Source organism: Salmo salar, chromosome 29, assembly GCF_965601325.2.
Source record: "Salmo salar chromosome 29, fSalSal1, whole genome shotgun sequence".
In the NCBI taxonomy this organism is placed as follows: Eukaryota; Metazoa; Chordata; class Actinopteri; order Salmoniformes; family Salmonidae; genus Salmo; species Salmo salar.
This window is the reverse complement of record NC_138319.1, coordinates 18,911,423-18,925,250: the sequence shown is the minus strand read 5'-3', so window position 1 is coordinate 18,925,250 and position 13,828 is coordinate 18,911,423. Positions and strand designations below refer to the sequence as shown.

General features: G+C 42.6%; 1 protein-coding gene across 1 annotated transcript in view; it reads right to left on the bottom strand.

The window, feature by feature from the left end:
• Positions 1-13,828, bottom strand: part of LOC106590294 (uncharacterized) — a 67,193-nt gene that overhangs the window by 13,820 nt on the left and 39,545 nt on the right. Inside the window, exon 4 of the mRNA XM_014181143.3 lies at positions 3,245-3,372. Coding sequence (XP_014036618.3) covers positions 3,245-3,372 — 128 coding nt within the window. The remainder of the gene's footprint in view (positions 1-3,244; positions 3,373-13,828) is intronic.

The following is a 13,828-nucleotide window of genomic DNA, read 5'->3' as shown; positions in this document are numbered from 1 at the left end:
AAGGGAACGTCTGGATGACGACAAAGAACAAGAAAGAGAAGATCTATGAGACAATGCAAGAAAAGTATCTTAAATGATGTAGCTTCTACCATAACCTATTAACACCCTTGACACCTGTGTCAATGTAAACTTTTTCTAATTTGACGATACAACAATTTGACAGTGTGTTTTGATTTTGTGTGTAGATAAATATGTTGACCACAAAAACCATTGCAATTACTTAAAGGACTTTGGCAATAAAGCCCTTTACCTACTTCCCCAGATTCAGATGAACTCGTGGACACCATTTTTATGTCTCAGCGTTCAGTTTAAAGGAAGTTGCTAAGCAGCGTTTGTGCAATTGTTAACGAGCGCTATCACCATGACTGGTAGTCTATGGTAACTGCTAATACGCTAGCAGATACCACAGACTTCCACTAATTGAGCTACTGCTAGTTAGCATTGGCTCACAAAACAATCTCTAACTTCCTTCATACTGGATGCAGAGACATAAAAATGGTACCCATTAGTTAATCTGACTCTGGAAGTAGATAAAATGCTTCCTTGCCAACATCCCGAAGTATCATTTTAAATATAATAAAGTTGAATAAATTAAATTCACTACTGATCCTCCACACCCCAGGTTGAAAACAATAACAAAACCATGTTAATAGATAACAGGGAGACACAAAGATAATCCACCCTGGTAATTGCCAACTGATGTATGACATGTCTCTATATCACTACTGAGCCTTCCCAGATCCTTATATGGTGAGCTCATTTCCCTGGCATGCCATTTAATCCCCTGTATATTGTGCACGCTCACTGCTAATGTACTAATGTATACAGGTACTGCTCTGAGACGTGTGTATGTGTACTTGCATGTTTGCGTGCATGGATCTCTTAAGTTCGTGTGGCTGTGTGCGTGTGTGTGTGTGTGTGTGTGTGTGTGTGTGTGTGTGTGTGTGTGTGTGTGTGTGTGTGTGTGTGTGTGTGTGTGTGTGTGTGTGTGTGTGTGGATAGATAGAGGCTCCCCTCCCCTCTGTGTGTAGCATTGTGGATGAAGACAGTGTTTGACAGGTTTAAACTGCACACTCCTGCAACAGTCAGGGGGGTTGCTGACCTAGTAAATGCACTCCCCCTTCCCCCAGCAACCAAGCATGGTGTAACCAAGCACTGCTCAGCAAAAACAGCAGGCCTGTCCGTGATAAGCTGCTCTTGCATTCCGGCACGAATATCTATTATCGTTCTTTAACGCAGGTGTATGGGGGGGGTAATGATGATACTGGATATAGGAAATGGTTTGTGTATTAGTAAATGTTTATTACAATTCATAATGAAGATGTAGATCTGGTATCCCTTTCTTTGATTCCTAATGTGGTTTCACCAGTGCTTAATAGGACTTGCTAAAAGCATTCACAGCACTATAACAGTCTAATACATACGTGCTGATTAATGAATTCGTAATACATTACACACCAAGACGCTTCATAGACAGAGCTGTCACTGTGTTCATGATGCTGCAGCACTCTAGCCAACCCTTCAGATAGGATATGTTCTCTCTTAGCGAGATGCCACTGTATCACACTATCCATACTATCCCCTGGTTGGAATTCTCTCTTTCTCTCTTCCATTTGTTTTCACAAAGCGAGAGGGGGAGCATTTTAAAATCACTGCTTCCCAGCATTTATTTTTCTCCCGGTTCATGGAATTCCGATAGCATTAAGTAATGGAAACTTGCACCTGCTCCTGGCCCGGACAAGAAAACATTTCAAATTCAAAGTCGAAAGGCCCTCATGGGTTCTATAAACGAGGTGGAAGGTTAAAAGCTTTGACTTACAACTCTTAAGAGGCAGTTTGCACGCATTACCAAAAATACGCTCACTACATTTGGACACGGCAGAAGGCTGCGCTGAGGGAGAGAGGGAGAGAGGGAGGGGGGTGGAGGGGTGACATGCCTTTGTTTCCACACATTTGATAGGTTTCCTCCTCTCTCGCATTGTCACCGCGAGATCAAAGCAGCAGTGCCAGGGTCACGGTGAAAAAGAGCTGTTCCTAGTGTTTTGAGTCATCTGCGGCAGCCGGCAGGGAGAGAGAGGGGAAAGTCACTGGCATCCTCTCGCTGCCCCAGGGGAGCCCGTCGCCACAGCAACGGCAACCACCGTGAAGCTAGTCATTTCTGGAGTCACGCAACGAAAGGCGACACATTATTGCCACAATCAATTGACTCTGTTTATAACCTGTGTTGTGACAGCCTGACACTTTAACCGAAGCCTCAAGGGGCTCGTGTGTGTGTGTGTGTGTGTGTGTGTGTGTGTGTGTGTGTGTGTGTGTGTGTGTGTGGGTCAGGAATAGTGTTATAACCCTTTGTTTAATAAACACTGATTAGCACATTGAATGCCTAATTAGATCACAAACAATGATCTGAGCACACTGTTGTTCACGTGTGTATTATAGCTCAGGACTAGCTGCAGTTGAGCTGGCCCTCTCACGAACATACTATTGTTCACATTCATCAGCCATGCACCTGTTTGGCTGGTATGGAGTCAGTCACTTCATAATGCAGTGGTACAGACACTTTAACAACATCTCGTATTTTGCAAGACTACTCTTCAATCTTGCACCTCCTCTCTCCTCTTATGCTCTCGTTTTAGCACCAGTGACTAAGATTTCTCTCAGTGCATTTTCAGCAAGTTGACATTTATTGTCATGAATCTTGCACTGGAGGCAGAATTGAGCGATTTCCGCTAGATGAACCAGTCAAAATTGGTTATTGTAAAAATTCATCAAAACAAAAATGTGCTTTTTTGGTCTTAATTTAAGGTTAGGATTAGGCATTAGGTTTAGCAGTGTGGTTAAGGTTAGGTTTAAAGTCCAATTTTAGGACTTTGTGGCTGTGCCAGTTAGTGACCACCAATGCTGCCTCCAGAATAAGATTCATGGTGAAAAATGCTAACCTGCCCATTTCCATGGCTCTGGGTTTTTAAGTCAGTTTCCCATCACCAGCCCAGCAGGGGGCCAACTGGTCATGATGAGTCCACTCTGGTATCTAGTGGAGCTAAACTGCACTTATCCATTCCCTCTTTCTCCACCATCCCCACGCCCGTCATGCCATATTAGATCGCTCCAGCGGAGGTCAGAGCATGGGCAACAGCCCTCCCTTCCCCTGCCCCTCACCCCTCGCTGTTGTGTCACTGTTGTGACAGGTACACTCTCTAACCATGACAACACACACACACACACACACACACGTTTGGCTGCTTACCTCCAGAAGGAGCCCACTCTCTGTTATGCTGTTGCCCATAGCCATAGGCAGGCTGTCTTTTCTGGGCTCGGGGAGGGGGTTGGTGGATGGACTGATATGTTTTCTGTTGGACGGCTTCTCATGAGTCACTGGAAAATATGAGATAGGAAAAACTCATAAATGGAGAGTCCCCACATTATATACGAGTTACAAAGTGTCTATTCTCTATGACTAGACTTGACCTTAACTTGTTCTTAGTTAGTGGTGGACAAATTCAAGCGATTTGCCCAAAATTTTTTATCAACTAGCTTTATCAGTATGGAAATCCATGTGAACATCGATACATACAATTGTATTGTATGGGAGAGGAGAAAGGTAAATCATTAACATGTGTTAGGCATAACCCCGACACAACATATTCCCAGTTAAATACAAGTTTTAAGCAGAGAGGATGGGGTATTTAAGAAGAGCAACGTTTACGGGATTCCCCAGACACGTTTCCACCACATGGCTCACTCTTTACTTTGGAAAAACCTCACAAAATGGCATTTTCTGAACTGATTGGCACGAAACAGTACGCACACACTGGCAATAACATTTCCCCGAGACCATTAAACCCCTAGAGCTCTCCTGTTATCCTGCACTGTAAAGACAAAACACACAGACTATCCTGTTTTATTTGGTTTCTTACTCGCTGTTGAACGTATACAAGGTCAATTCAGAAAGTAAACCAAATGCCAATTCCACATTTTCCTCATTGAAAAGCATTGAAGGGAATTGGAATTGCAGTGTACTTCCTGAATTGCCTGGAATTGACCCCAATCTTACTCCACACAGATTGGATCAGTGGCCGGCCTGTCAAACCTACACAGTCAGGCGCACTCACCGGGCCATGGTCCCAATGAAGGAGCAAGCGCCAGGACCTTACGGTGTATTCTACCAACAGGACTCATTTTAACCCGCTCCCTATGCTCCACTCAGCCACAACCCCTCCTTCATTTTTTCCACACCTACGCTGGTTCTACAGCGCTACGCCGGCGAGCAGCAACTTTTCGTGACTTCCGGCAATTTCCCTGCACTTAATTCCGGCCGAGGCACGCAAGCTATTTGAACCACTTTTCCCCCCACTTGTGTCTTGTTCTTTCTCTTTTTTTTCTCAATTCATAATATGATACACAGGCTGGAGCTTTTTACCACAGGTTGAATCTTTACTTCAATACACAAGGCGTATTCTACCTTCTTCACCACCGACTCTCCCCTCACGCACTCGTATTCTACAGTCCCCTCAGTTTAGTCTGACTGGTGGAAACCAGGGCAGGTAATGAATCAGAGTTTTTCAATGACCATGTTTTTTCTCTAACACACACACACACACACACACACACACACACACACACACTCACTCACACTCTACTCTAGCCCTTACGAAAGCCTTGGAGAGGATGCGAGTCCGGAAAGACAAACATACTGGATGATTAATCATTGGAGTTGTGCTTCCTCAGCCAACAGTGACTTTATTCATTACCCTTGTTTTGGTGTTGTCTCAAAGAAAACAGAAAACCTAATGATTCAACGTTTATATGCTCTCTATTCAGACACTCCGTTTAGGTTGAGGTGACCACTGCCAGGATATGTATACTAGAGGCCCAATTACGAGGGTATAAGTGGTCCTTCTTACTCTCCCTGCTTTAAATAATACAGCCCTCAAATGTCAGTAGCAGTCTGTGGTTGAGCCAAGAACATTACAGGTGTGTTCCTAAAACCACAGGACTTCATATATAGTCATATATGGTGCATCATCTAATGCATGGCTAATACCCATCAGTCAGATACACAACTTGTGAAGTGGACACATTGGGAAGGAGGTGAGGCGCCCTATGTGCTCACAGCCCCCACATTTTGAAAGTGAGGGTACTCAAATGGGTACTAAACTTGGGCATCCATGGCCGGGGACTCCTCCAGCAGTCTCAGGCCCAGTAAGCTGAGATTCCCTTGCCTTTCTTCAATCAGCACCACATCTCAACTTAGTGCTTCCCCTGACCTTTCCGCAGTGCTTTGTTCAAGTAGAAAGGGGGGGGGGGGGGACAAGGATGCTCGTTTTGGTAAGGCTCCAATGAGTAGGCTAGGCGTTTGGCTGCTAATGAGTAAAGGAGGACAAACTAGTACGGTGGTGGTGGTGATGTGTGCAAGTTGGAGATGGCATCTGTTGACTTGATCGTGTTAAGCAGGGTGTCAGCGCCAGAACCTTTGGGCTTCCGTGGATGCTGCCTAACGATGGGGGTGGCTTGGGGTGTGTGTTGGGGGATGCAAGGGGGGCCAGCTTCTGCCGGTGGAGCCAAGTGCGTTGGAAAAAGTGGGGTTCGTCACGCACCCTCTTTACGTGTAACATCCCTCTCTTACCCACTTCCTCCCGTCTACCAAACGAGGAAGCGGAGATAGAAGCTGTGGCGTGACATGTCACGAGATCAAATCATTAATTCATTTGTTCACCATGCGACACGCTCTTTTTCCTGGTGTAATAGCCCATTATAGGCACACAAAGATATGTTTCACAAGGCAATGAGCAACTGAGAGAACCAGTCTGGGGTTCAGAAGGAAGGGAAGAGGGGAGGGAGGGTAGAATGATAGGTATTGCGTGCAAAGCTGGAAAGTGTCATATCTCATTGTCTGTATCCTCTCACAAGCTTTCTGAGATTGCTACCCATGCAGTTCATAAATAAAATAAAAAAAGCACTCACATTTCTTGAGTAATTTCGTCCCAATTTTTGGGGTTGAATGGCAAGCCTAAAATGACTGTTTTAGTAGTCTACTCATTAGATCTATATTCATTCATGCAAATTGCTCAAAAAGTGTGAATTCATTACGAGACTTTAAAAAAATCAAAACAGCCCTGTCTTGCATTTTCCCTGTATGTCAATATAGTATTGTCAAGTCTCCACAGAAGTGTAGTCTTTTATTGCTGCTCCGTGGGAAGGCCTAGCGTTCAGCTCCCAGCCTAGTAAATATTACAGGGGTGCCATCTTTTGGCAGAGCCTGTGGGCTTTTAAAGAGTTCCAGTCACATGTGAGAGCTCCACTTTGTTCCCCTCCCCTCTGAAAGGCCTTGCGTGCACGCAGAGAGAGCACACATATCTTCACTTGAGGCGATGGGGTGGTGGGGTTGGGGAGGGGAAGGCAACTGGCTGACAGCCACCTCCTTTGCCTATTCCTGCCTCCCCTTTCTCCCTCCTTCTGCAGCTCAGGAAATCGACAGCAGAACGAGAAACACCAGAGGGGAGGGAGGGAGGGAGGGAGGGAGGGAGGGAGGGAGGGAGGGAGGGAGGGAGGGAGAGAGAGAGAGAGAGAGAGAGAGAGAGATGCAGTACAGGCAGAGTAGGAGCTGGCTGACCGAAGCCCCGTTGTCACGCAAACTAACCGTCTGTCAATCTTCTCTCTGGTCCCTGACAGAGCGCTGGCATCTGGCCAAACCCTTGCGTGCAAGCCGGCAAGCTACATTAGCCTATAAAGAATTTCATAATAACAACAGCTGTTAAATATTGATGAATCCTGGCAAGCACTGAATGCTCTCTGCAAAGGTTAAGCCTGCAGTGTAATGGAACCTAATTCTTCATTATGATGTATCGAATATGCGGAACTCTCTTTTTTAGGTAATGTGGCATGAATTTGAGGACGGACTAACTAAAGGAAGAGGGCAGCTACTTCGGCAGAGGATTTGTTCCGCTGTAGTTTCTGCAGAGAAACAGAAGCCATTTGTTGTCGGTTCAGTTGCTGAGTTTTATTGCCTTGTTATAATGCCATAACACTGTAGTATAATTTGTGTTATTGTTATCATTCTAAATCCAATACCATGTTCACATTAGAACTATAAATCCTTAATCTGACATGTTGTTTTTATAACATAAAAAGGAAGTTTGTTCCATGTAAAAGATAGTTATATCTCAGTGAATATGTTGTTGTAACCCAGACTTGGCAACTCTCCATTTCTGTTTCATAAAACAAAAGCCAACTTCAATTGGGGGGGTGTGGGGAAATCACACATTTCATCTTACACTGTGGATTAGAATCAAGTGAGTGATTTCATGGAGAGCAGGACAGCTAGCGGAAGCCATATCTCTAGAGGGAACTTTTTTTTTCTCTGTGAGCACATGAAAACAAAAGGCTCACTTGTAGCTGAAGATACAGAGCAAAGGGAAGTGATATCATGACAAAGAAAAAAATTCTATCATATAAACAGAGGTTTTCATAGAAACATGATTGCTTCCATTGCTGTTATAATTGGCTCAGAATTGGAGGGTAATAGAAGTGTCTACATAGACCCCTGTCCTAACTGACAAAACATACAGTAACTTAAATGTTTGAACTTACGGCTTGAATGTCACTGGCATTTAACTGGTGTAGCTACTTCCATTCAGTATATTGTTTGACATTCAAAATAGACTACCGTAGGTTTGTATATTACCCTGACATATCTGAAGCTAAAGGTAACTCGAGCAAAAGATCTCATGGCAAAATGACAGCCTTGACCACCACCATGGCAGCAATGTGGCCTCAATAACATTCCGGAATGCTCCATGTCATGGAATGGGAAAACAAACCAAATCCATGTTTTCCGCTACTTATCCACTCCATTGGGAAGACCAACAACATGCAAATACGTTTAAACAAATGGCCACAAAGAGTGTATGCATTAGCATGAGATGAGGAAATTAAGCAGGAAGCATTTTTTTCAAGTGCCCAAATGAAATCATCAGTGAATTTCCATTTGCTTATAGGCCTACTAAAGCGCCGTTCAATGATCTGATGGTCTGTTTTGCCAGTGATCTTAAAGTTCCTGTGGATATCAATCAAATATTTTATTCATCTCCAGCAGGTCAGACCAGGATAGACCAATCTGTGAGTCCTTTTCCTTACCCCCCCCCCCCACCACCACCACCACCACCACTAGTTTCCCAGACAGGATTAGAAGAAGGAGACACACACGGTGAGAACGTTCCCTGGGAATCAATGGGCAACTCCATTGTTTCAGCCGCAGCGGCACTCTGACTGACTGAATGTATACAGCAGTTCTATTTCTATCTGTAGTAAATACTGGCTTCCTTTGATAAACTAAACTTGCTAATTCATTTGTTTCTGGGTTCCTCCTCTTCCAGATGCCAAGTGTCGTTGCGATAAAACTTGACTCTGTTATGGGCAGGGGCTGGGGGACTGGCTTCTCTGTTGCTTTATCAACAATATCTTGTTGCCCGTTGAAGTTCTCTCCCGTCCCAGTCATATGGGTTGGGGCTAGCCATCCATTCATGTAACAGAGAGAGACCAAGGGGTTGCGTTTTACAGTGATATAAAACCGGAGCTGGAGACCTCACACACTGCATTGTCTGAGGCCTCAACACCCATTAATAACCTACTTTGTGTGTGTGTGTGTGTGTGTGTGCGTGTGTGTGTGCGTGCGTGCGCGTCAAAAGCTATTTATAGCTTTTCCGTTTGATTCATGTTCTGACAAGAATGGTGGGAGTGCAACATTCAGAAAACTGCATGATAATAAAAGTACAAATGGGGATTGCAACTCGCCACAATAAAGAGGCTATTGCTGTACTTTTCTATTTACATCATCTCCATTTTCACAAGCAGGGTGCAAACATACTTAACCAGCGATTCATTCATTGTTTAAATGGAGAATGAACTGAGGGTACTTTCTCTTAAACGAACTTTAATGTATTTACAAAATATAGGCCTAATATACGTACACACATGCGAGTCAACTCTTTTAGTAAGCTGTAAACTCATTTAGTAAGCTGTAAACTGTAAAAATGTAATTGATTTTTTATTTTTATTAGAGCACAATCTGTATTGAAAAGCTCCCATTTACACTAAAAACAAACAACTTTGGGACTGAAATAGACATGTTTCCAAATGTGGTGTACAGTATAAACCATCCATGTTTTATAGCATTTTGAAATGATGGCAAATACAGAGAGGGGGAGTGAGCGCCATATGGGATGTTGTGTGATCTTGGCTCTGTAGCAGAGTTATTGTAAGTGTTTGGTAGGGTCCAAGGTCCTAAAGTAAATCCACTTAATCAAAGTCAGAGTAAAACACACTCTACTTTGGGGCCCAAGGCCTCAGTTCCAGAACATTAAAGAATTATATAGCAGATCACATTTTGTATTTTTCATTCAGTATATTCAATCCATGTGAAAGCTGAATCGTCTCTGCAATTTTTTCTTTATGAAAATGGATTGAGACTTTACTTTAGCCGTGAGTTAAGAACTCACTTAAAAGGAGAAAATGTTTTGCCGGTAAAACAACAACGATGAACCTGACAGTGAATCCCTTGAATATAGCTTTCCAAAGTGATTGTACTTATTTACCCTGTGTGGGAAACACTTAAGACAAGTCAAACAACGCGCTAGTCCTAAGAATTATTCGTTTTGGAAATCATTATTAGTTTTGGAGCCCTCTATTTTGGTATCTTGCATGCGGAGCAACATTCCACCACGAGAAGAGAAAGAGGAGAAGGGCAGGTTTAAAGAGAGCCTGAACAGACAAAGAGAGAGAAGTGCACCGCAAGCAATGGATTCCGACGTTTGAAGCCTATCCACAAGAGAAAGCGCATACGCTTATAAGCACAGCTGGTATTGTCCTCCTACTTAACTGGTCAACACTTAGCTTTGGTCTGTTTTGAGGTTACTCTTTCTAGCTAACCAGTGCAGGCCAGGACCTGACACCTGTCTCAGAACGATGTGTTTTTACTTGGAATGTTATCGTCACCTTCATCTGATGAAGTATTGCAACAGTGAGCCCATGGAATCTTTATCCACACAACAAGAGAAGTAATTTGTTAAAAAAAGATTATGGTCCGTTTCAGCCCATTGAGGGAAATAATAGCGCGCAGATGGTCCAGCGAGGTGAATCCATATGGGAGCTGGGCCGGAGAGCACCGCAGTAAGGCACCCACAACACGCAATGCGAGCTCACTATGCTAACCTGAGCAACAGCAGCATCCTTCTGCCAGTAGGACTTTGCATCTTTTCATGTTGCACTACCGTGCCTGTTTAACATTAACGCGAAGGAAAACAGCTTTGTGGGAAAGCATATGTAGGCACTGAACTGTTCTCTTCAGTTTCATTCAACATCTCCAGCCGGCAGCCACTACACCTATTGCATGCATGTTTATATCTTTATCAAGAGTTAGTATAGCCAAGCAGTATGCACAGCAGAGCGTAGGTTAATGATAATTAGACGGTCATTTTCCACTAAGCAAAATTGTGTGCCTTGCTTCAGCTCTTTAAAAGTATTTTTTTGTATTTTTTTGTGGTAGTGGAAGAAGTGTTCTGATTTCTGATTTAAATAGCAGATAAGTAGACACAGATTTAAAACGCTCCATTTTTTTGTCTAACTTGTTGGGAAAGTGGTCAAAGTAGATGATTTGTGTCAAACGTCACAATGTTTACTCAGTCATCTCATGCTTTGAATGTGCTCCGCCAGTGCTATCATTTGACATTTCTGAAAGTGATATGGCAGTAAATTCAACAGTGGGAAGTTAGCGTAATGAATGTAGTTGATGCAGTGACAAAAACAATTGTATCTATTGATTTGTAAAAGTTATTTGTGTTCTGAATTAAATAGCAGAGAAGTAGACAGATGTCATATGTTTAAATTTTTTGTCTATTTTGATTGGGAAAGTGGTTAAAATGTCAGTTGTTTCTAAAAGTTGGGACATAGTAGTTGATGTTGTTACTAAAACAGCTTTACCGTATGATTGGTGGTAGATAATTCTGTTCTGATTTTTCAGATTTGAATATCACAAAAGTAGACCAAGATCTCATACCGTCTACAATTTTGACTACAGTGCTAGGAAAGTGGTCAAAGTAGCTGATTTGTGTCAAAAGTGACATTGTTTATGAAACAGGGTTGGTTGTTTCCACTTGCCTCTAAAGAAAGGTGTATTTAATGTTCAAACATTCTTATTGGTTGGTTCAACTCTGATGACAATAAGGCGTGTTGTGATTGGCCCCGCTTGCAGATAGGGGGAGATCGCGAACGTCAAGTCTTCCCAGTATGAAAATGTGATGCAAAGTGTTGGTCATGTTCTGAATACTGTTTTCTATTTTCTATTTTACAATGTGTACAAGTTTGCTGTACATTACTGATTTATACATGTATATGGTAACCGTTAGGGATTGAGGGGCTTTCTGGGATGTGCTTTGGCATTGGATTGCTGTAAATAAATGTGTTAGCTAGCATACACCGTTGTAATGGTCACATAAGCCCACTGCTAACACAGTTGTCTTCATGCTACAGATTTTGCCATCAATGCCGTTAAGCCCTGCACAACTAACGTGCTGTTTCCTATTTAACAACAACAACATAAATAAATGATGCTCAACTGGGACGACTGGCTGATGTGATTTATTTGGACAAAACACAACGCAAGGAGAGTACGATTTACATCTTACATTTTCAGTGAATAGAAGAATGTTGGAAGTCACAGTTTCAGAATTTCAGTTTTTCACAATGGGAGGTTTAGAATGTTGAATAAATCCCATTAAAGTGGATGCAGTTGAATAAAAGTTATATAGTTTAAAAAGTATAAATGGTATCAAAAAGTTGTAAGCAAGCACTCTATTCCAGACCAGTCTACACGTTTTAAAGATTGAATGGCATTTCTAGCATAAACTGTGTAAGAGGACTAGCGAGCTTAATAATATTTTTTTAACAATATTTAAAGTGTGGCTGCTGTCACAAGCCGCATCAGCCACACTTTGCTGTTCAAGCATTGGACCAGTAACCGAAAGGATGCTAGTTCGAATTCCCAAGCTGACTAGGTGAAAAATCTGTCTATTTGCCCTTGAACTTAACCCTAATTGTTCCAGGGTCGCCATCAACAATGACTGATCCCTGGCCGTGACCCCACTCTCCGAGGGTATCTCATGAGTGAGATATGCAAAAAAAATACATTTCTATTTTACACTACAGGTTACATACACGGTTGTACATGTGTGAAAGAGGACAAATATAAGCACCCCCATTTTACCTTTTGGCCACACTAATCAGATTGCTAAGAGTTAGCGTGAGGCTTAATAAGCTAGTGTTGTTGTGTAACATTACTGATGAGGGGAGACAGAGAGCCAATGAGCTGAAGAGTCATGGACCCTGTTGGCATTGACATTGTTAATACTGCCTCTGATGAAAGAGGTACAGTAAATGGGCACCACCTGGCAACAGTCCAATCGGCTCTCTATGCAGCGATGAATGACCTGATTCACAAGGCGAGGGCGGACCTTGCAGCCCGAGCGACAATCTACCTGTCACACAACACCTCGAAGTCGACCAAAGATTGACATGCTAATGGCGATCATGAATTAGGTATGATCCGGATCACGGCTATCACTTAATCCCTAAACTGTGGGCACATTTACCACCTTATGCCCACTTAATTGCAGTTCCTAGTCCCGGCCTCTAGCTGTTGCTGTGGTTTTTGATGTTCCCCCCTGGTCACAATATCATGGGGGTACATCAAAGAATAGCCAGGTATTGATTCTTAACAAATCAGTAATCAATAACAATATGGATCGTAATATGGACATAATATGGATCAGTGCAGTCAACAAATGTTGTGTGACATTTTCTTTTGGCTCGTATGTGACTTTGGATTTGACATACTGCATGTCATAAAACATCATACACAACATTGTTCAATGTCATGTGCCTCGTTCGTGACCACCCACTTCAGCCAACTCGACAATCTCCCATTCGCCCCGTTCACATGTCACAGCCAGCATTATTTATACATACAAACATGGTTTTCCCTGTTTATTCCAATCACTTCATTATAATGTAAGGCGGGTGGAGAGAAGAGAATGGAGGTTATTTTCCCATGCATCCCCATTGGTGCGATCTTCCTGCAGGCTGTTGAGGCTCACGCGCTTGACGGCGAGCGACCACCAGATCACGCAAGCCTGCTAAAAGGGGAAAAGCCACAGGAGTCACGCAGGCCCCCACCAGAGCTACACAGCCAGCCCTGCTGAACTCTCTCTTTCTCTCGATGTACTATGTGTGTGTCTATATATATATATATATATATATATATATATATATATATATATATATATATATATATTTTATATATTTATATATTATTTTATATACATACAGTGCCAGTCAAACGTTTGGACACACCTACTCATTCAAGGGTTTTTCTTAATTTTTACTATTTTCTACATTGTATAATAATAGTGAAGACATCAAAACTATGGAATAACACATATGGAATCATGTAGCGACCACAAAAGTGTTAAACAAATCAAAATCTATTTTATATTTGGGATTCTTCAAAAGTTGCCACCCTTTGCCTTGATGACAGCTTTGAACACTTGCCATTACCTCAACCAGCTTCATGAGGTAGTCACCTGGAATGCATTTCATTTAACAGCTGTGCCTTGTTAAAAGTTAATTTGTGGAATTTCTTTCCTTCTTAATGCGTTTGAGCCAATCAGTTGTGTTGTGACAAGGTAGGGGTGGTATACGGAAGATGGCCCTATTTGGTAAAAGACTAAGTCCATATTATGGCAAAAACAGCTCAAATAAGCAAAGAGAAATGACAGTC